This window comes from Durio zibethinus, chromosome 3, assembly GCF_047325235.1.
Source record: "Durio zibethinus cultivar Kanyao isolate XHJ-2024 chromosome 3, ASM4732523v1, whole genome shotgun sequence".
NCBI lineage: Eukaryota > Viridiplantae > Streptophyta > Magnoliopsida > Malvales > Malvaceae > Durio > Durio zibethinus.
In genome coordinates, this window is record NC_143164.1 from 4693740 (window position 1) to 4716374 (window position 22635).

At 34.6% G+C, this 22635-nt stretch overlaps 3 protein-coding genes across 6 annotated transcripts; 1 reads left to right on the top strand and 2 right to left on the bottom strand.

Moving 5' to 3' along the window:
* The first annotated feature begins 760 nt into the window (after positions 1-760).
* On the top strand, positions 761-3839 carry LOC111299592 (transcription factor bHLH84-like). The gene is made up of 5 exons (XM_089758193.1): positions 761-2175; positions 2257-2506; positions 2596-2661; positions 2779-2844; positions 2983-3839. The coding sequence occupies exons 2-5, from the start codon at positions 2315-2317 to the stop codon at positions 3073-3075; spliced, it is 417 nt and encodes a 138-aa protein (XP_089614319.1). The 5' UTR covers positions 761-2175; positions 2257-2314; the 3' UTR covers positions 3076-3839.
* A 94-nt stretch (positions 3840-3933) lies between these two features.
* LOC111276944 (uncharacterized) lies at positions 3934-7919 on the bottom strand. 2 transcript variants are annotated; one of them, XM_022862964.2, is made up of 13 exons: positions 7455-7919; positions 7045-7216; positions 6755-6835; positions 6483-6565; positions 6263-6378; positions 6038-6148; positions 5763-5872; positions 5191-5503; positions 5027-5104; positions 4889-4939; positions 4704-4790; positions 4321-4398; positions 3934-4226 (listed from the first exon to the last, which is right to left on the bottom strand). In XM_022862964.2, the coding sequence occupies exons 1-13, from the start codon at positions 7462-7464 to the stop codon at positions 4179-4181; spliced, it is 1338 nt and encodes a 445-aa protein (XP_022718699.2). In that variant the 5' UTR covers positions 7465-7919; the 3' UTR covers positions 3934-4178. The 2 variants fall into 2 exon arrangements, 1 of the variants encoding a protein (XP_022718699.2); XR_016340818.1 differs by having other exon boundaries at positions 4097-4226; positions 4596-4790.
* A 2049-nt stretch (positions 7920-9968) lies between these two features.
* On the bottom strand, positions 9969-16263 carry LOC111276994 (calcium-transporting ATPase 1-like). 3 transcript variants are annotated; one of them, XM_022863098.2, is made up of 7 exons: positions 16065-16263; positions 14758-14812; positions 12718-14669; positions 12002-12160; positions 11221-11392; positions 10825-11123; positions 9969-10504 (listed from the first exon to the last, which is right to left on the bottom strand). In XM_022863098.2, exons 1-7 carry the CDS (start codon positions 16239-16241, stop codon positions 10256-10258), a joined length of 3063 nt encoding a protein of 1020 aa, XP_022718833.1. In that variant the 5' UTR covers positions 16242-16263; the 3' UTR covers positions 9969-10255. The 3 variants fall into 3 exon arrangements, with proteins under 3 accessions (XP_022718833.1, XP_022718917.1, XP_089614318.1); XM_022863182.2 differs by having other exon boundaries at positions 14922-16078; XM_089758192.1 differs by lacking the exons at positions 9969-10504; positions 10825-11123; positions 11221-11392 and adding an exon at positions 11405-11656.
* Positions 16264-22635: the final 6372 nt, after the last annotated feature.

The window sequence follows — 22635 nt, forward strand, 5'->3', positions numbered from 1 at the left end:
AGTCTTGCTTGATTTTGTTCCTTTTAAATTTTTGGACATGTTAGGGTTTCGTTGTTTGAAAGGTCGTGCAATGGCCGGTGCAAGTTCCAAAGAACACCGAAGACCTTATCGAACTTTCCTTTAAAACAAGAAAAAAAATTTCTTAAAAAAACACCAAAAATTATCTGTCTGACACGTCAGTTTCTAACGAGGGTTTCGGCGGAATCATAGCGGCCAAAACACAATAATTTCAAAGTGTGTTTATGGCTATGTTCAGGTAATCTATTGGATTACCATCACAGCTGGGTATTGTGCTTCAGCTTTCAGGAAATCTTGGTTTGTTTATTTCTCACGAAGTTACTTTATATCTATCGAATTATTGTTTACAAAAGTTTGCCTATTATATAAGAAATCTCACTATAGATTTTATTCCTTTTCTTTCAGGATAATGGGATTGGTTTTGTAAAACTATGCAAAGAATTCATGACATCTGCCATGTAAAATATATAACTAACGGATGGTTCAAGTCACAAAGAGAGTATGATCCTTTCTTTGTTGTTGTTTGAGTTCGAATCTATTAAAAAGTTACGAGAAAATAATTTTTCATGAATTTGCTAGGCATAAAAGCTCAGGAACCTTGCTGCTTAATTAAAAACTAATAATAATAGTAGTTTTGCTGGTTTCAGGGCTTGAATATTAGCAAGCTTGATGGATATGAATATCCCTTTGCAACGGTTTGGGGATTGTTTTGCTGAGTTTCTTTTGTAGGGAGGATAGGACTTGAACTGTTAAAACTGAGTTCTAAAGAGATGACTTTGTACCAAGTCTTGCCAATGTATAATATTGATAGATCATAGCAAGTTAAAATTAGGATTGAAGCAAAGCAACAACTGTTAGGTTCCTGCCAGTTGCCATCTAGGACAGGGAACGAGTTTGGCGGTTTCCGGGTGGGATTTTTAAGTTCATTTTTAAAGAATGTCACACTCATTTCCCACGATCTGGCCGTCCTTTTGCTGCACTTTTTGTTTAATCTGCTAACATTCCTCATGCTTATTATATTCAAGGGAAAGACTCCCCACGTTCTGACATTTCAAAAGAGTAGGTCTAATCCTGACGTGTGCTTCACTCTCATACTCCCTCACCCGTTTAATCACTAATTTATCACAGGTAGTCACCTCTCAATGACTTTTTCTTGTACCCTTAATCACTTTAATTGTACTTTAATCAGGTCCAAGGTGTTTTAATGACCCCTTTTTTATTAATTTAATCTATCAATGCCTGAACTTGGCCACAGTATGAATTGTAATTTGCCTGGTTTTGGCCCTCACAGTGGACTCCTGGATTAGTAACAGAATGACGATTTGGAATTAAGAACTCAATAAACAAATGTAGATCAATCCTTGATAACATTCTCTTTAGGGGTTCGTGGTATAACTATGTCTCTGGTTTTTGCTCACCTCAAGCACCTTTGAGAGCTTCAATAATCAATAAACAAGTAGCAGCATAGAGAAACAAAAGCCTCCTTATTTTCTCCACAGGCTTCTCAATTTTACAAGAGATCGGATGAAGTCGGTTGCAGCTTTTCCTGATGGAGAGTGGGAATTATTTAACAGAATGTTCTCCAATGAAGAGCTTGATTTCACACAGGAAATTCTTCATCAGTTTTCGTTTCCTCCGGAGCATGATGACGAGGGATTGAACTTCATAAACCCGTCGAATTTTTGTCCTAACCCTCAAAGCCAATATGAGCATTGCTGGGGTCAATGAGAGTTTGTTATATTCTCCAATGCTTTTAACTCTAATTTTCACTACAAGTCTCAGGAAAGTAGTCAAAATAGCAATTCTAGTGGTAGTGTCTTTGTTCCCCCTCCAAATCATGAAGCCTACTCCCTTATTGGTTCTAATCAAATTGCTGTAACAAATGATATCACTATGTCCTTGGATATAATTACAGACTCCTTTCCCTTGGCATTCCCAAACATTAGAATGGAAGACACTGTTAATGTCATTGAAGATTTGGGTAATGGCTGCTTAGGAAAATTGGATGCTGCTAGCCATCCAGCAGCTAATGTTGTTCTTGCCAATGAATTGCTACTCAAGATGAAGTGTGATGTGCTGGAATTGCATGCTGAAGGGGATAAAATCAATAGCAATTCATCTGAGAACACAAAGAAAAGACCTCGGGTTTCGAAAGATGTAAGAGAAAAAGAATTTAAGCTATTAATCCACTAGGTTTATTCTTATTATAGTAGTTCTAATTCATGGTTTGAAATGCAGGCATCAAAAGTTTATAAGAAAGTGCAGTACCCGAAAAAGAACCGCAAGATCAATTTAAATGGCAACGAAGGAGAGAGTAACGTTCTTTCGGATGGACAGAGTTCTAGCACACCCTGTAGTTCAGAGGGTGACAATGTTGTTTCTCATGACAATAATGGGGCGGTCCAAAGCTTCTCAAGCTCTTAACTTGAATGGAAAGACGAGAGCCAGTAGAGGTTCAGCAACTGATCCCCAGAGCCTCTATGCAAGGGTAAGAAATTTCCTTCCAGCTAGCCTAACTATGAGGATTTCATTGTCAGAACGCGATAAATCTAAATCTTTTTTGATTGATTATTGCAGAAAAGAAGAGAGAAGATTAATGAGAGATTGAGAATTTTACAGAACCTTGTCCCCAATGGAACAAAGGTAATTGATCAATATAATATACACTTCCATATATATGAGATTTATATGGCTACTTTATATTTAAGACACAAAAAAGATAAGGTTTTGAAACTCATATGTTCATTGATGATAATACAGGTTGATATCAGCACAATGCTTGAAGAGGCCGTTCATTATGCGAAGTTCTTGCAGCTCCAAATCAAGGTAATTGGGAAAAATGGGATTAAATAAAACCGTATTAAAACAAACAAGGAGAAGGGTTGGTTTAAGTCAGGACTCTTATATTCATAAAAAAAAAGAAAAAATCGTGACTCCTATGCTGTCCTTTTTGAGTGATTGCAGCTTTTAAGCTCTGATGATCTTTGGATGTATGCTCCTATTGCTTACAATGGCATCGATGTCAGTCTCAATAAGAAGATCTCCACACTTCTATGACCATGGGGAGGAGCTACCCTACACTGAAAGTACCTAATTAATCGATAAAAAATGAAAAAGAAAAAGCTATATATACATTTGTTGACATATAGTGTTGAGAAACCTGAATGAAATTGATTCCATTTTTCAATCACGAGGAGTAATCCTTGTTTTTTAATAATGGATTATCCCATCTGTTTCTTCTATTTTCTATATTATTCCAGCTGAAAGTCCCCCAGCACATGCTTACAGATGCACGCTGCTTGCCAACTTTGAAGTGAACTTTGCAGCAACTTGGATAGTATACTTTTAAGTATACACAGCAATAATGTAGCCATTGTTTTGTTGCTTTAGTTATGCTCAGTTTGCATTGTTGGCGTAGATAATCCAAAACTATGGTTTGATGCAAAATGTATATAACTAACCAGCTTGATGTTTCTGAATTGGAGGGAGAGAACATGAAAGGAATCCTAGGGGCAGGGAAATGAGGTGGAAGAAGACAGAGTCCCCAGAGGGAGCAGCGAAGGGACATATTCCATACAAAACCTTTTCTTGTTTCAAGAATTCTTTTCCACAGGAAGCTGCAAATTTTTGTGAAGTTCATTTCTTTAGAGTTTCATTTTATGTAGCTAGTTGAAAATCTCCACTTATGTTCACCCTTTCATCATGGATAAGTTATTTGTTTACCTTTCCAATTCCATCCACTCATGGAGGTTGATTCAAATTTCACAGTAGTTGCCCCTATCAGACCGTTAGAAACCCTTTATTTGAACCAATAAATCATGGTCTGATCACAGGCAGCAGGTCGAACTTTGGCTGCTTGAGACGTGCGAAAAATTCAGATCACAGGCAAAGTCTTAACCCTCCATGGGTAAGTAATTGATATCAACATGTGGAAGAAACTTCTCATTGATGCCTTAAATAAGCACAGAGATTACTATCACCGTTACACAAGTACAACTAGAATTAAGTTTATCTGTATATATAGCAATCCCCTATATAACCAAAATGGTTCCTAGTTTATCAGTAGTAGAGTTTTGGATTTCAATAAATTGACTTTATGATAAATAATAAAAAAAAAAAGGCAGCAAGACAATTATCGGTTCCTGCCCTGCAGAAGTTTACTAATATTCATCGCCTACATTGACAGCAAATTGCCCAATGTTTCTAACCTGAATACAAGAGGAACAAACATAACTAGTCAGCTCACTAAATAGTGCATTTGATAGTAAAACATTAAATCAACTTCGCATAGAAGACACTTACCTCAGATAGCATCCGCTGCTTGTTCAATAGCAGGGTTCTTGCTTTGTTGAGGGCTGAATTTGGTGATTTGTACATTCTCTGTGCCAAAAATCAGTATTAATTTCATACCCTTGGTGAAGTCAAAACATCTATCAAAATTATTGAAAACCGCGAAGGAAACTACAAAAATGATAATTAACAGAGCATTGGACTGTAAAAATGTTATAGTTCACAATGGACTCGCTTAAGTGATAAACAGGTATGATGGCTTAATGAAACATAGGCTTAAATCTTACCATTACAATCAAAATATAAAAGAAAGAACTCGCATATAAACAGTTAAGTTAGCACAGTTATAGAAATATTGTGATCAGGATAAAAACGTTAATAAAGTCGGAACCAACTTTTTCACTGTTGGATATATGTTCACTGCCTAGAAGATTCCTTCTTTTTGGAGTGAACCCAAAAACATCTTGAAGGAACCCATTGTCCTGCATAAAGAAACAAAGTTGTTATCTAATCAACAAGCAAATTAAAAAGGCAAGAAATTTGCATCAACAGATGTCAACTTCTCTAAAAGAACACCAACCAGCATGTGTTTTGTGAAACCTCCACCAAGAAAGCGCTTCAAAAAGTTCAACTGTTGGATTAAAATTTAAGAACACAATTATAAAAATTCATGGCATGTAACTAACATAAATTGGGGAATTAGAAGAGGATAAGTAACCTGAATCAACTGAGACCATGTTGATGTCTGTAGTGAATTCCCACCAATATTCATTGATGTCTCGGGAGAATAACCATACTAATATCACGAAGTAAATTGCAGTTAGCATGAGAAGTCCCAAGAACCATATATTCTTGGAAATAAAAGATAAATAATACAAGTACCTCAAGGAACTCCAAAACATCCTTAAACAAGTTCCTCTGGTTATTAAGATCTTTCTTGGCAGAACCTTTACCACCAGCTTCTGCAGAGAGGTCTCTGACTTGATTCAAAATTTTTCCCTTCAATCCTAGTTTATGTGAGAATCCTTCTTTAGATTTATTTCCTTGTGAAATCAAGCCATCACTGAAACTCCTAGCTTCAGCTGCAAACTTCTCGAAGCTTCCCATCTCAAAAATTAGTGCAAGTGCCTCACCAGCAGCAATCCGCACGGATCGGTCATCCTTACCTAGCAAACTAGACAAATATGTAATGTACCTGCATAATTTCCAAAGACCAGTCAGTCTCTTTACCCATTAAAGTTGCCCAGCTCTGTGTTTTTAATTTGTAGTTAGGTATTATCTATATTGTAAGAGCATAATTCAAACCACACATAGTTATTTGACCTGCTTTCCTAAGATTTAAATACCAACAATTTGTTTAGCTGAGATACATATGGATGAAGAGATTGTAAAGACAATAAATTATCAGATTAAAAAAAAACAAAAACAAAGTATGATCCAGAGAGTTCACTCACTCTAGCCAAAGTTTGGGACTGAGTCTCCAAACATCCATGGTTGTCAAAAGAAATGACCAGGCAGAAACAACTGCTGTTATTACTGCAGCAGAAGGTTTGACAGTGATTATCTACAAGTCAAACAAAACTAATTAATCCTCAAATAAAGCAAAACAACTATGCATTAATACATCATGTTTTTCAATTAACAACTTGCAAGCAATAACTTATACATGAACCTCAAATACATTTATTAGATGCTATTCAATTAGAGAAAATCAGGCATGTATACTTACATTAGAACCTAGTTTAGTCTGAACCAATTGCCACATAATTTGCATTGATTTTTCTGTTTCATCTTGATCATTCCCCCCAACAAAAGTGATGACAGCCAAACAGTCCAGTAACTACAACAACAAACCAGATCATGAAAAAAAAAAAAAAAAAACAGGTTAAGCATCTTAATGCTAACAAATATTAGAGGGAGAATGAATTCCAATCCTTATTAAATTTCTTCATACTGAAGCTGTCTTAAAAGATTCAGAACCAGATTTAAAAGCCAGCGAAAGAGGAGAGATTGATTCTTCCAATATTTCCTGTGCATTATCTCCTGGACCAACAGTTAATGCCAACAAACCTACCAAAAGAAATTATCAGCTTGACTACTGAAGTCTTATGTTTTCTGTGCAAGTGTCCATAAGCATTTGCTGAGGTTATCAACATTAAACATTCAAGACTAACCAATTGTACGGGATGCTAAGGATATCTCTTTGCTGGACCCCTTCTTGATACAATTCAGACACCGATGGAGTAATGTAGCAAATCTGGAGATCAACCCAAAATAACAATATGACCATCAGAAGAACATAGATTCAAGTATTCAACCATATATTATGAATCATAAGAAACATTTTCAGATACACCTGTAACCACGCTCCTAATTCATTCGGCAATTCTTGTGATCAACATAAATTAAGACCAAGATAGAAAGATTTCAAATAACAGACACTTACTTCTTCTCGACAAATTGATGGGGCAAGTTGCTATTGAAAGCATCGATAATCACTGCCAACGCCTTCTCTCGTGTAGAACCCCTTCATCAACAGAACAGAAAAACACCAATTCAGCCACATTCAACTCTGAAGCCTAATTATTCTCAAAATTTTGCAAATCTAGAAAACCTAGCAATAACTAATTTCAACTAACCTAAATGTTGTTACCTTCACAGGAAACAATAAAACCATTCAAATGCATCATATATTCATCCAAAAAGTTATTAAATAAGCAAATAACTAATTCTAACCTCTTTTCGAATAAAGCATCAACAGCTTCATCAAGTAAAGTATCCTTATTATACTCAACTTCTTCAGTACAAGAAACCAACATTCCGTCAGATCGCAAGGTCGACGATGAATTTACACTACTATTATCATCATCACTATCTAACATCACCGCATTCTTACGCTGAGTTTTACCTGCCAAATTCAAATAATTCCCTTTATTCAGCTAAAAAAATCCTAAAAAATTTAAAATCAACAGAGAATTCTTTATTCGCGCTTTGACCAAGCTACCAACAATGATTCATATCATTCTGGAAAGATAATAAAATAATTACGAAACTTAAAAAAGAAAACTAAAAAAAAAAAGTTAATCAAATTAATCTAGGCAAAAATTACCCAAAAATAAAAAGAAATCAGGAAAAAAGATTCTTACGTTTTCCCATGTAGGTTATGACTTTTGCGTTAGTTTTTATGTCAGAATCAGGTACAAGGTTGACTACGAATCTGAGAATGAGACGGCTTTGAAATTAAAAAACGATCGGCAAAACAAAACTGAATCGAAAAAGAAACCAAACACAACAACAACAACGACGACGACAACAAAAGTGAATCGAACGACGATGCTGCCATTACAATGATTTTTATATATAAAAATAATTTTGTTTTGGAGTAGAAAATTTTTTAAAGAATCGGGTGTAAAATTTAGAAAAGCCTTCGAGGTTAACTTTGGGTTTGGGAATTGGAGGTGAAGGGATTCTCCCATTGGGTGGTATAGAATATTCGGACGAAGTGTAGCGAAGTGTAGCCAGTAATTGTGCGACCCATGACGTGGGATGATGGATGCCGTTTATTGGGAAAAAGTTGACCTGATGGGGATGTGAGTGGAGGCGCCAAGTGGGACACGAGGCATCTGTAGGGAGAAAGGAGACGGAATTAGGACGAGACACGTGATTTGGAGGTGAGTTGGTTTGGCTTTAGCTGGATTCTCGGAGAGTAGGCAGTAAGTGGTGTCTGTGGCCAGAAAGGAAAGTAAGAAAGTTGCGTCGTTTTGGAGTAATATGTAAATAATATATTACATAAAATTTGAATTTAATATAATTATTATTGAGTTACATTTGAGTTTAAATAATTTAATTTATTAATCATATCAAATTTAAATAATTTATGAATTTAATTAATTTTTTATATTTTAATTATTTTAATTAATAAAATATATAAAATTTGAATTCAAATTTAAATATAAATATTTAAATTTTTATCAAATATAAAAATTAAATTTATTTTTACATATTAATTAAATTTAATTTAATAAATTTAAATTAAAAAATAAATTTTAATAAATTTAAATCAAATTTTAAAACTTAAATTTTAAATTAAATTTAAATTTAAATTTAATATTATATTAATTTAAATTTAATCAATTATTTTTTTACATTAAAGTTCGAGATTTGAGAGGGTTTTTTTTTTTTTTTTTGTTTATAAGAAAATAAATGCCGATATAATAAAAAAAAAAAGAAGAGAATGACGAAATTAAAATTTACGTTCGCAAATATATTTTTTAAGTCTTATAACCACGATATCGAGATTTGAGAGGGTGTTGTATTTCTGTGTGTCAGGGCTCTTTTGGATTCCATTGGAGGGGAATTGAGGTGTGATTTTCACAATTTTTTTTACTCCCATATCGCCGATGTGCTGATTGGGTAATATCAGTGGATGCATTTCGCTCCACTTATTTATTGAATCTCATCGATCCAGTCATAAATATTTCATTTCCACCGTTCCTTTCCTTCCAACTTTGTCCAAATTTTTTTTTTGTCCTTAAAATTATAAGAATATACAAAAATATTCATACGTTAACTTTCATTTTCTTCACTCTTTTTTTGTTTTTTCATTTTGATTTTTTATTTTAAAAATTTGATATTACTTTGTTGATTTAACATAATAAATAAAGTTTGTATTATATGATAATTTAATAAATAAACAAGTTCTATTATTATATAATAAATTAATAAATAAACAATATATATTAATATTTTGATTAAAATTAAAAAAATTTTAGATTTTAAATGTTTTAAGTAATATTAAAATATATAAAAAATATTTTATTAAGATAATTTTAAATTAGTTTTTGATGATAATTTTTTATTCCCACCTCAATGTCATCGTTGATTTATTATCTAAACTTATATTTCATTATTAATTTTAATTTTATTATTATAATATTAAATTTTATTATTATAATAATTAATTTTATCATCATCGTTATTTTTAATTTTATAAAAATTAATTTTACCGTCTATCCAAATAAATCGAAACAATCGATTAAATAATAATAATAAAAACAAAACCTTGTATGATAAAAATAGTTACTAATATTTAATTTGTTTTCTGTTTTTTTATACAAAATTTTGGAAAATTTTATTTATAATTTTTTATTATAATTTTATAATTAAGCAGTCACAATAAAAAATTATATAAATTTTATCGCTTAAAAATATAAGTTTTAAATGAATTTTATACAGTGCTAAATTATAATTAATTAATTATATAACTATAATTTTCTAAATTTTCAGATTGAGTTATTATTTCCTTAGGTTTATGAATTACAAATACATATAGATTTTTTTTTTTGAATTTACACTCATAATTAAGTATTATATTCATTAATTAATCATTACATCATTAAATAATCAACTAATAAATTATAATTGAACTAAACAAGTAAATCTAACATTATTTCTTAAATCAATTGATATATCATTAAAATTGATATTTAAAAATTATGAATTTAAAAAAATTTAAATGCATAATATCTTTTTCAGTCAAATATAATGTAATCGAAAAAAATCAATCCTAAAAATGACCGGGGACCGGATAGGCAAATTGTTACCCTTGTATCAATAGTGCAATTTGTTCATTCCACAGTTGGAACGACATGAGTTATGCCTTTGGAAAACTTGGTAAAAACCCTTTCAAATTTCAAACGGTTCTGATTAAAAAATCCAAATTACTAGGTCTGTACAAATCTGTTAAATTCGAAGGGAAAGAATATGATTTTCCATGCTTCCAAAAGGTTGACATGTCTTGCAGCAGTCTAAGCGCCCTTCCTAAAAAAAATTGGCTGCCTTTTCAACTTCACTGTTTGTTAAATTTTCAATCAGATCCAATGATGCTACTGCTGTATGATGAAGTGATTAAACAAGTCAGAAATCACCTATCTAGATTGCCCTCATCTCAGTTTGATCCTACAGGAATCAACTTTAAAGCGGCAGCGATTGGCATCCCAAGGAATCCAAGGCAGACGCTGACAAACCACTGCTGCAGAGTGAGAGGATAAGTACTGGCAAAGGTACCAAGGAACTCAACAATTACAATTTGGAAGATGATGGTGCAACTTAGAACAGCCATAAACACATGGTTCTTCAGTATGCCTTTGAGAACATTAATCCTTTCCATCTCTCTGGAGCTAATTTCATTGAAAACCTGAAGAAAAGGCATCCATTGGCGTCAGTCACGCAATCCAAGCAGATATATAATTAGAGAAGTAGTCAAGTAAAGAACACAAATTGACTACAGAAAATTTTATATCAAAACAATCCACTAACATTCAGTTATGTAGCTATTCTTGTGATCAATATATGTATTTATAGGCGACCAAAAGAAGAACTAAGAACCGGAATACATTCTTCTCTACATGATCACTACTAGATCTAGAAAAGGATATATAGTTCAATTAGATTCAAGTATCTATAATTATTTGAAGAGTATCAATAGAGCCAAATTTGTAATAATGGTGAAATTACCTGGCAAAAGACAAATGAGTTGAATATAAGTGTGTTTAATATCAACTCAGAGTCTGGGCCATCAAGATGAAAAGCTGCCTTTCCTTTTGTCTGAAGGAACCACATAATCACAAACTGATATACAGACTGGCCTAAAATATTCCTCCACATTACATTACTGATGAAGTTTCCATTCCTACCAACTGGTGATCTTTTCATCAAGTCATTGTTAGGAGGCTCTGTAGCTAATGCAAGCGCCCCTAGAGTATCCATGATCATGTTGACCCATAGAAGTTGAACAGCAGTGAGCGGAGCATTTCCTGAGAAATGAGAATCATATCAAAGCCCAAAACAGTAGCGGAAAGACAATATTGCCAAAGTGATCCATATCAAAGTGACAACAATGCGGTCTCTTACCAGTCAAACAGGCTGAAGAAAAGTTGACAATTAGGGCAACTATGTTGACAGTCAGCTGAAACTGAACAAATTTTTGGATATTTATGTAAACTGAACGTCCCCATTTAGCCACAGTCACAATTGTGGAAAAGTTATCATCTAAGATTATGACATCAGCACTTTCTTTGGCCACCTGCAAATTGTAAATATGGGTTTTAAGAATATGACATGCCTTTTTAAGGAGTATAAGAAGATTTCAGAACAGTGACAACCAACACAAAATCTACAATAAGTGGGGAGTACTGGATGAGCAGATTATCCGTAGGCAATGACAATGAGCTTGATTAAATAAAAAAAAATACAGTAGCCGCTCAGACCAGAAAAAAAGAGGAATTAAATTGGGCAATCCACAATATTTAGATTCACCAGCAGCATAACCGACAAAATCAAAACAACCCTGCTCCATTAAGATAAAGTAACTACATTAATAATAATAACCTACTCATTCTCATGGGCAATCTCGCAACATAAACCCTTCAAAGCAACTAAAGATTGAGCACGTAAAATTATGAATGATATTTATATGATTCCAATCTAAGCAGTTCTATAAATAAATGAGCAAAGAAGCAGCACAAGGAATTTCACACCATAAATTAAGCCAAAACTTGCTGCATCTTAACAAAATTGAGCAAGAAAAAGTATATTTATTTACAATTTCTATAATGTTGCCACCAGTAAGATATATTTTGGAAGTTAATATCTTTCCTGAAAGAAAAGTGAAAGAACAGCACTTAGGATATACCTCAGTCCCAGCAATGCCCATTGCAAGCCCAATATCAGCTTCATGAAGTGCTGGAGCATCATTTGTACCATCCCCGGTCACAGCAACCACTTCTCCAAATGTTGTTCGTAGGTGTTTCACAAGAGTATGTTTATCCATAGGTGAAGATCGAGCCATTACCTGCAGGATTTTCACACAGTTGGTGAACAGTTCCTTTTTATTATGAGAAGCATCTGAAAGGCAAATTCATCTATTGGCACACCATTATATATGATAAGAGACTAATCTTACTGCCACAAAATACTACCACTGTTGATTATTTCACTAAGTACAAGTACCATACACATGTTACAGTTCACCTCAATAGAAACTTTCAAGTGTTGAAGAAGAAATATGGATTATAATATAATTTTTGCCAAACTGTAGTATTTTAATCTCTATAGTCTAAAGTCTAAACATAGTTACTTGATTTGAAACACAGGGGTCAAGGATTCATATTAGGGTTTAAGAAAAAATTAGTCATGACTACCAAGTACGCATGGTAACCTAACGACTGGACTTTCTCAAAAGCTGCATGGTAGCATATGGCACTTTTCAAAGTAATCACTTTTAAGGATGAAACCTAAACTAAATTCAACTAATATCCAGTGGCTATGAAGAAAAACCATCATCAAGATTGGTTACAGTGTCCAAATAAGCCCTTGATGGTGCAAAAAAATAATAAAAAAGGAAAGCACCTGTATTTTTGGAATAAGTTCACACAATTCCTCCTCAGATTTCTCCCGGAATTCTGGACCTTCAATTGCTATACCATTGTCAGTCAAAATTCCAATTTCCTTTGCAATAGCCTTGGCAGTGTTAATGTTGTCTCCAGTGATCATTCGGACAGTAATACCAGCTGACTTACATATTGCAACAGACTCCTTAACACCAGGGCGTACTGGATCTTTGATGCCAACAATGCCTATACAAGTGTACCCTTTAAGGGGAAGGGGGCTGTCAACAGAAAAATCAGTTCCCATATCCATGTAAGCAAGGCATAGAGTTCGAAGAGCTTCACTAGCAAATTGTTCGATTGTATTTTTTAGATGATTGGTGGTTGGTTCATCCAGGGGAACAACATCACCATTTGAGCCTATTACTTTATCACATGCAGCTAAGATTATTTCAGAAGCACCCTTATAGTGAATTCGGAAACCTCCTTCAGGAAACTCTATAACTACACCCATTCGCTTCTTTGCAGAATTGAAAGGCTCAACTTTCACAATTTTTGATGCTTGTTGTTCTGCTTGGAAATCCCCACCAAGCAATAACCCAAATTCTAAAAGGGCAGTTTCTGTTGGTGTTCCCAGTATCTCAATTTTGTTGTCTTTGTTATTAACAACTTCTCCCCCAGTGTTATTAAATATTGACTGAAGTAAAATTTTCACAGCAGATTCAGGAACTGCAGATCTAAAATTATTACTCTTGTTGGAGCTGCTCACTTCCTTGATTTCCTCACAAATGCATGTTTTCACAACAGTCATGTGGTTACTAGTCAGTGTACCTGTTTTATCGCTGCATATACTTGTAGAAGATCCCATTGTCTCACAAGCAGCCAGATGGCGGACAAGTGCCTTGTCATTCATCATCTTCTTCATGGCAAAAGCAAGGCTTAATGTCACAGCCAAAGGCAGTCCCTCAGGAACAGCAACAACAACAATTGTAACAGCAATAGCAAAAAATTCTAACATTTCCATTGCATCATCTCCGGACCAAATCCATTGTGTGCCTTCCTGTATCTTGCGGCTAAACAATCCTTGCACCAGCACAGAAAATGTCACAACAGCAAAAAACAAACCTATTTTCCCAATAATTGTTGCAACTCCATTCAGCTTAACCTGCAATGGGGTCTCATCATCTCCACCTTCACTAAGAGTGGCCATCAGTTTACCCCATTGGGTCCTCATCCCAACAGTAGTCACAAGCATCTTGCATGATCCATCCTGCACTTTGGTTCCAGAAAGGAGAAACGGGTTTGCTACATTTACATTAACTGGTTCACTCTCTCCAGTCAAACTGGATTCATTTATCAAAACTGAAAACCCCGAAATGAAGAGCCCATCAGCTGGGACCTGGTCTCCGATGGCAAGATGAACAATATCACCAGGAAGTAGATCAAATATTGATATTTTCTGTCTCAGGCCATCTCTGGTAACCTGAACCATTATTTTTTTCTTCTCCTTGTCTAAATCTCTGAACTGCAAAGATTGTCTGTAATCACTTGCGGCGGTAACAAACACAACAAGAAGAATACTCAAAACAATTCCAAGACCATCATAGGCACCCTTTGGCCATCCTTCCACAGTAATCCCAACAGCCAGAGAGACAAGGGCACATATGGCTAGTATCACGAGGGTTGTATCTTGAAGGGCTTCCCACACAAAAACCCAGAAACCTCGAGCAGGGGTTTCAGTAAATCTATTAATTCCATAAATGCGTTTCCTTTCATTTATCAAATGCTCAAAAGTAGGAATACCGTCAACAATTGATGCAGAGAGCTTGGCTGCAATATTCTCAACCCCACCATGAATTCTCAACTTCTTCACATCATGGCCTTCTACAATAGATCCCAACTCATCAGCACAAATCTGGAAACCAGCTGCTTTAACTTCTTCAGGTGCATCATATTCACTAGACAAATTTAAACCTGTTGACAGATTAGGAGAATCAACACATAAAGGCAACACTAAGCAGATCGTCAAACCTTCACATGTAGTAGACTAAGAGATTCTTACCATGAATGAATTGAAGAGCAGCTTGTGAGACCAAAACTGCAACCCTAAATTTCTCCTATAACACAAATGGCAAAAAATGGAAAACAATGAAGATCAAAATCAAGAATATAAAAGGAAATTGTTTCTTAAGTCAAATGAAGTTCTATTGAATTCACGATTCATACCAATTGCAGTTCAAGTAGATATCGTATTTCATGAAACCAGTTCATATCGTAAATTTGTATTTTCTGAGGTAAAGGTGTCTAGGACCTAAGGAAGAGTCATGAATCTCACATGAAACATAATAGGAGGGTCACTGGGGTATAAAAGGGTTCACACCACCTCTTCCTTGTGAGGTGCCTTTTGTAAGATAAAATCGTGAGGTCAGGGGGACCAGAGCGGACAATACCTCACAAGGGTGTGAACTGTGATGATTAGGTTGATCCGGGACACCGGATGAGTGGATGCCCGATCCACGCTAAGTGCCTCTAGGGAAGTAGGCAGGGTGGTTGTCACGGACCTAAGAAAGAGTCCTGAATCCCACATCGAACATAATAGGAAGGTCACTGGTGTATAAAAGAGTTCACATCACCTCTTCCTTGTGAGACGCTTTTTGTAGGACAAAACCTGAGGCCAGGGTTCCAGAGCGGACAATACCTCACAAGGGTGTGAACCATGGTGGTTAGTCTGATCCAAGACATCGGATGAGTGGATGCCCAGGTCCCGAAATCGCACAAATTTGAAACTTAAATCTCGACCCGTGACAAAGGGACTAACCCAGCACAGAAATTATGCACAAACAAGTGCAGGCTTCAATGCTATCGGAAGAAAGCCTTCCAAGTATACTTTAAAGTAACAAATATAGTAACAATTTAGGACCATAAAACAAATTATCTAGCTTTCATGTACCGTTGCACCAATTAGACAGTACTAATTTCCATTAAAAAAAATTTCAGAATTCAGATATATAAACCTCATATTCTTGCTGAAAATCACAATGCCAACGATTTACAAAGCCAAACTTCAAATAAATGCATACATCCAAAAGTGGCAAGCTCTGAACAAGACTTTTAAGAATTGGAAAAATGTTGACTATGCAGGGCATAGATCAGCCGATATAAACCCAATTAGATTCAACTTCTACATCTCTGGCAACATGAGCAATCCGAACAAATTGAAAGATTCGATCTATTAATTAATTCATTGAGAATTACTAATTTAATTTTAGCGAAAAAGATTAAATAAATATAATATAAAATCATCCATGCTTATAGCTTCTTTAGATAGAAAATTCCCCCCCAAAAAAAAAGAAAAGAAAATAATAAAACCTGATTGGAGCGACGAATAGCTTCAGCTTCAAAGCGTTTGGAGAGATTAGCAACAAAACGAAACCTTCGCTTACGATTCTTCACGATCCAACAAAGTTTCCTCCATCTTTGCAAAGCTTCTTCCGACGAGTTCTTCGGCTTCACGTCTCCAAAGTTCTCGTTCAAGTAGCTCTCCATTTTTTTCTTCTTCTTCTCTTTCAAAAGACAACACAGTTACGGAATCCTAGCCTTTGTATTACTTCTTCATTGCAGAAAAGTTGGAAAGATTGAGAGAGAAGCTCAAGCAGCACAAAAAAAAATATATTCTTCCACCAAGTCGGCAGATATTTTTAGATTCGTTTAGTAATTGGTTCTTTGGGTTAACGGTTCTTCAAAAAGGCAGGGAGAAACAAACGACCGGAGTTGACAAAACTGTTACTAAGACATACTCTCCCAATGTCGGTCGTTGTCTTTAACTCATAGATCTTTTTGGGTACGTTACCGGAACTGTACGGTGTTTTTTTTTTTTAAATTGAAAATGTTGAATTTTTTTTATAAATTTGATTAATAATATAAAATATTAAAATTTATATATTTATATTATATTTTATATAAAAATGATATATTATGATTTATGTTATACGAAAATATAATATAAATTTTTTATTTTGTTAAATTTAAATTTAATTATTACTAAAATTTTAATCCCTTGATTACACGTGGAGTGGTAAATAGGGGAATCTGTCCGGAAATTCGTGGAAAAAGTGATTCCGCGTACGGACATGCGGTTTTCGTATTGCAAGTTAAAAACAATTTTTAAATTTTTGGAAACAAGGGAAGAAGAAAAAAAAAAAGAAAATAGAGAATTTAAAAGAAAATGAGAGGTAAAGATGAAATAAAAATATTTTATTTAATTTTAAAATATATTTAAAAATATTAAAATCTTAATATTAAAATTTTTAAAAAAATATCTTTAGGCTTATTCAAACTGAGGAAAATCTTGGGCAAATCTTTCAAAAAGTCAATAATACCCATAGACACTTCCACTTGTTAATAACTTCAACCTTCATTTTCTTTCATAATAGAAAGGCCCAAAATTTTGAATGATAGATCAATTGGGTTGGTGGATTTTACTTTGAATTTCACTTAGGTTACCTTCATCATCCATAATTAATATAAGAATTAAAACATAAGGTTCCCAAACCTTAAGATTTGTTATGTAGTAATATTAATTAATTTAGGATTGGGTAGGTTTGAAAAGAATAGAGATGATTAGGACTTGGAATGATTTTAACTAATGGAACAATAAGAGGATCTATAAAAAGCATAAAAGATCACATGGCCTGACAAAAGAGCTGTATTGCAAGAAGCAAAGTCCAACATTGTCACATGTAGCATTTGTTATTTTCTACTATTAGTAGTAGAATCATTCGATTTACGCAATTGACTACATTCCTGCTTTCCTTTTTTTTTTTTGCGCTAGCCTTAACTTTGTAAACATTTGGAAAGGGCCAAACGAGACATTAAATAATGGAGGCTATGAAAGGTTGAGAGAGCATTGAAAATTGATTAAGAAAGGTGCAGCAAATAAGTGAGCAATGAATATGGAGGACTGCTATCAGCATTGGTTGAATTGGTAAACTTTTAATACTCATAAGGCTTGGATTTGAAATTCCCTATCAGCAATTTTTTTATCATATGAATGATATGTAAATTTAATATAAATTTTATCTGAAATTTATGAGTTGTTCAGACTCTGACTAAAAAAGCCTTCCTGCACCCAAAATTTTCTGTCATAATTTATATGGAGGACCATATTATTTGCTGATAATTGACATCCACTTATGAATGGTGAATCACCCAAGTGTAAGTGGAAGACATGTTATGCAAAATTGTTAACATAATATCGTTTTGTAAGTAAACATTTTCAGAAGGATCTGATAAGAAGATATGTTCATAAAAGAAGTTGATAAAAAGATTGGTTATTGTATGTTAAATGTAGGTGCCTCCATATAAACTCAGTACTATAGAAGTAGAATTCGATAATGCCTTACAATTTTACCATAATGTCAAGCTTGGATTTGGACTGCCTTTCCAAGTACTTTATGTTTGGGAACCAACGGCTCTCCACCAGTCTGTGCTGTCCAATCAGGCAATCTCAGATTGACTGGTTAACTGAGCCCATCGATTATCCCTGGACTTGCCCTCTGGTGTAATATTGTCATCAAATTAAGGACAGGAATACTGCATGGAATTGGCTGGGAGTGGGGAACAGAAGGCATAAAGTTGAATGGCAAAGACGGGTTAAGTTCCACGGATAATCCCTGGATCGCCCTCAGGTTTTTAATGCCTGAGGAAGTGTGAAAAGTACAAGATAATATCTGCAATTGTCAATTGGGCACATCTGATACCAAAAAGAAAAGGTCCAACTCGAATTGGGTTAAAATAACAATGACAGTTGTTTGGGTCAATGTTCTTGGCATGGGTTGATACTTGATTTTCCTTGCCATTTGGAGAGGCCGTCCAATTGGGTTTCAGAATTTGGAGAAAATGGGCCAATATAGTTACCACTGCTGGCCCTATCCAAGTTTTGTTCCCTTTCCTGTCAGCACCTAGCCGAAAATTATCAAATGCATGATTCCATAGAAAAGCAGAAAAGCCATCAAATGCAGTTGACTTCCCTTGTTTTATGACCTGTTTTATTTCATGTATAACCGTCTTCTTTCATTGTAATAATAGTAAAGAGAAAATGAACCAACCCAGAAAAAGACATGCAAAGAAAGCTAATAACCTAATACAATACGACCGTGTTTTTGGTGCTGGAGCATAGCATGGCAGAGCAAAGAAAGAGGTGAGAATCAGATAGAAATTTTCAACAACTTTCATAGGCACAGGAACAAGATGAGAAGTAGTTTAAAGGAAACTCGCTAGTTTATCAGAAAATGGTTTAAAGAGGTAGTGTCATGAACAAGGGATCATTACAAAAATCATCCGAATAAAGTTTCTAAATTTTCATTATGTCCAGAAAATTTCGAGTTGGTGGAAAGCACCAAAGACTTGGAAGTAATAGGTCAATGAAATCAACCCACCTTATCCAAAGTACACATATAAAATCTAATTGGAATTCAGAGCATCATATGGGAGCCACAGGCATGACATATCTACTCGCGCATGCCAGAAAAGTGAAAACTTTGACTCATCTTTAACTTCTATCTTTATCTAATTATTTGTAGCAAAATATGCATAGATCAATCTTTGGGAATAGTAGAGGACTATAGAGAAATGTAAATACTTGGCATCACAGGAAGACAAAAAGTCAAAAGACAGTGAATGATTATGTGGCAATTTTGTTCTTAACAATAATCTACTAAGCAATGATAAAAGAAAATAAAATTCAAAGTTCGCATCTCCCTTTTTTTTTCTAAAGATGGGAATCTAATAATAATAGGCCTACCTTTGTATTATTATTTTTTTTAAGATTGTCAATGATATATTATGATAATTGAAATTAAAATTTTAATATTTTATTAATAAATATACAATTATTTATTTTTAATTTTTTTAAAATGATTGAATATGAATTAAACAACAAGAGCTAACTCTATCTTCTTTTTAAAATACCTCAAATTCTTTATCTTCGATTTCATTCTTTAATAATTTATACCCATGCTCTAATTAGCAAATACTACATATATAGAACATGTAAACCAAATTCATTGAATTCTAATCTTTACACAAACTTCATGGAAACTAAACTGTAAGAACAATAAAGGTTATACTTGATAAGAATGAGATGAAAGTTCCAAAGAGAAAGCAATCGTTTTGATTCTCACATAGTTGGATTACATAATTTTCCTTTTTGTCAAGTGGCTTAGATATTAGATCAAAGTACATTCAACTGAAGTCTATATTTAATTATGTGCAGAATTTGCCGATGCCAATGGTGATTACTAATTGGACATAATAGATAATACATATATATATATATATAAATATATTTATGTAGTTGTCAAATTTCAATGTGCAGAATCTAGATAAGCCCTGTGAGGTGTGACTCATCAAACCAATTTAAGACGCCAAAGGAAATTTGCCTCTACTAGGTGACTAGATTGTACGGAAAACCAGACCCAGATAAAAGTACATCCTCACAATGTAGTTTTTTCACAATTTGTCAGTGTCGGGCATAGGGAGGAGCCGTAAACTCGATAACTTACTGCAAACTTTCTAACCCATGGCCTTACAATGCCTTTAATTTCTTTGATTGATATTGGTAGCTTAGCTTCGCCTGCCAAAGTAGACAAACAAAGATGGGGGCATGGGGCCACGCTGTTTTGATGCTTAACTTGTCTGCTCATCTCCTCATCGATGTCAATTCCATGGTCCCAATCCTCAGGTTCTGTCATTAAATTTCCACCAAACTACAAGAAAATTAGGAGAGAAGCATAATGTGAACAATGCTTAGTCCTGTCAATTACAATCTACTGCTTCGGCCGGGTCAAATCCAAATGTCATGTTATTTGTATATATCAACAACCCCATCTTTATTACATTTGCATGCTTATATCATTCATGTCATTATCCAATACAAACCATATTGTAAAAGCAAAATTTGGCAAGACTTCTTTGTATAATGTCCTCTATTGATTCTGGTCCTTATTTTTAAGATCATACAATTAACGAACCATTTAGCGTATGCCATCAAACATAAATGAGGAAGATGTGCATAGAAGTGACAAGTGAGATCTGGGAGTGTATGTATAATAATTGTTCATTGAATTATCGATCTAGACGATGGCTTTGTGAGCCACATGGAAGGACAACTTGCTATATAGATTTTCTTACAGCAATCAAGTGCTCAGTACTTGTGATGATGCCCTGAATCTTTTTTTTTTCCTTTTTCGTGGAAGCACCACCAGTGGGGAAGACCTCAAGTATGGTAATTTGCTAGCTGTTTGTAAAGACGAAGAAGTTAGTGATTAAAGCAAGTTTCTGCTACTATTGCATGCAGTGAACTTGGAAAGTAGTAGTAGCAGTAGATATATATTGTAGAAAGAGGAAGAAAAAGCAGCTTCTTATGCTTGGGAAGACCAATCTTTGTCAAAGAGGAGCAAATTTTCTAAAAGAGATGCAGAGAAAAATGTAGGGTTGTCAATGCTGTGGCCAATGAGATGGATGCGGCAAAAAGAGAAAGATAGACCATGCGGTGTCGTTTTTTGGTGAAGGCTACCCCCATTGAATCAGATTCCAATGTGACCCCACAGTCCCCCCCCCCCCCCCCCATCTTTTGATTTACCATGTGTAAAATTCATACACAACACAATCTAAGCAATTTCCATGACACAATCTGATCACTGGTAAGAAAAAAATTTCAGTTTCGGTTCTAAGTTTTTGAACATTGCTTTCTGGAACCACTGCTTATTTTTGTGCACGTTGTTCTCTTATCGATTCAATTGTTATTTGTTATCATCAACAATAACGCAATCGTGCAACTGCAGGACCGGCTGAAGATAAAGAGAGAGAAATTCCAGTCTTTTTATGAAATCGTACGTTGTCATTGGTCACAGCTACTATTCTTTCCTACCCATGATTTGATCAGCTGAGGATAATATGATAAAATCAAATTTTTCTCACGACTCTGGAATATTAGACCCTGATAACCCTGTGTCTAGAAACTAATCAATGATTCTTTTTTCCTTATCTTCTATAGCGGGATAGGGGACTGAGTTTGACGTACCGATCCCTATCAGGCTCGTCACTTCCATAATTATATTCTGAAGGCCTGAAAACATCTAGACATTAAAACCTTTCCGAAAAATACTTCAATTTTTGTTAATTTATAGGCATGTGGGAGATAATGTTAGTGGCCCCTTCTTGGAAAAGAAAATTAAACTTTACTTGCTATTATAACCAATTTTTGGTTTAGCTTTAACTCCTCGCCATTGACAATACGTTGTTATACAGGAATGAGGATGTAGAGCAAATAAAATGAAAAATGGCACAAGGAGCCTAACGTGTGCCGATGAGTTTCTGGCAGTGTCCTACAATCGGTCCAATAACTGTTTCCCAAGGCATGCCCAAGCTCGATAACTTTTTTGTTGGTCCAGTTCAAAGTTTGAGATGAAATAAATGGTCCTGGTGTTACTGGTGCATATGGAAACCTACCAACAACAGTTGTGGTGGTTGGCTGGTTCCATCTTGCATCATCATTCACAAATTTTCAACTATTTTTCTCTCCAAATGATTCACATCAACAGTTAAAAAATGAACTTCCCTTGATTGAAGGGAGCCTTTAGTCTTCTGATATCTTTAAGGCTAGGATCTAGTCACTTAACCTAGAACTAGAAATATCAGCAAAAGTCAATAGAGATCAGACATGGCAAACGACAAGGGAAAAATATGACTGGTCTGTCAGCCATCTACAGCATACAAGTCTACGCCAGTCGGAGGGAACCTCCGATCCAAACCATCCCATTTTTTTAACTTCTATCTTGATCGTGACCTTTTTCACACAACAAAATATTGGAGTTAGATTGCACGCTCCAATTACTTGATTTAGTAAAACCATCACTATAAAAGTCATTAACCCGCCACC

What these genes read in the sequence shown, in the direction of transcription:
- LOC111299592 (XM_089758193.1), top strand. Translation starts at nt 2,315, where the DNA reads ATGGCAACGAAGGAGAGAGTAACGTTCTTTCGGATGGACAGAGTTCTA. An exon ending in CCCAGAGCCTCTATGCAAGG is followed by an intron (nt 2,507 to 2,595) that starts GTAAGAAATTTC and finishes TGATTATTGCAG; the next exon opens with AAAAGAAGAGAGAAGATTAA. An exon ending in TCTTGCAGCTCCAAATCAAG is followed by an intron (nt 2,845 to 2,982) that starts GTAATTGGGAAA and finishes GAGTGATTGCAG; the next exon opens with CTTTTAAGCTCTGATGATCT.
- LOC111276944 (XM_022862964.2), bottom strand. An exon ending in ATGTTTTGGAGTTCCTTGAG is followed by an intron (nt 5,105 to 5,190) that starts GTACTTGTATTA and finishes TCGTGATATTAG; the next exon opens with TATGGTTATTCTCCCGAGAC. An exon ending in AGCAGCGGATGCTATCTGAG is followed by an intron (nt 4,227 to 4,320) that starts GTAAGTGTCTTC and finishes TCTTGTATTCAG; the next exon opens with GTTAGAAACATTGGGCAATT.
- LOC111276994 (XM_022863098.2), bottom strand. Translation starts at nt 16,241, where the DNA reads ATGGAGAGCTACTTGAACGAGAACTTTGGAGACGTGAAGCCGAAGAAC. An exon ending in TGCTCTTCAATTCATTCATG is followed by an intron (nt 14,670 to 14,757) that starts GTAAGAATCTCT and finishes ATCTGTCAACAG; the next exon opens with GTTTAAATTTGTCTAGTGAA. An exon ending in ACTCATTTGTCTTTTGCCAG is followed by an intron (nt 10,505 to 10,824) that starts GTAATTTCACCA and finishes CCTTTTCTTCAG; the next exon opens with GTTTTCAATGAAATTAGCTC.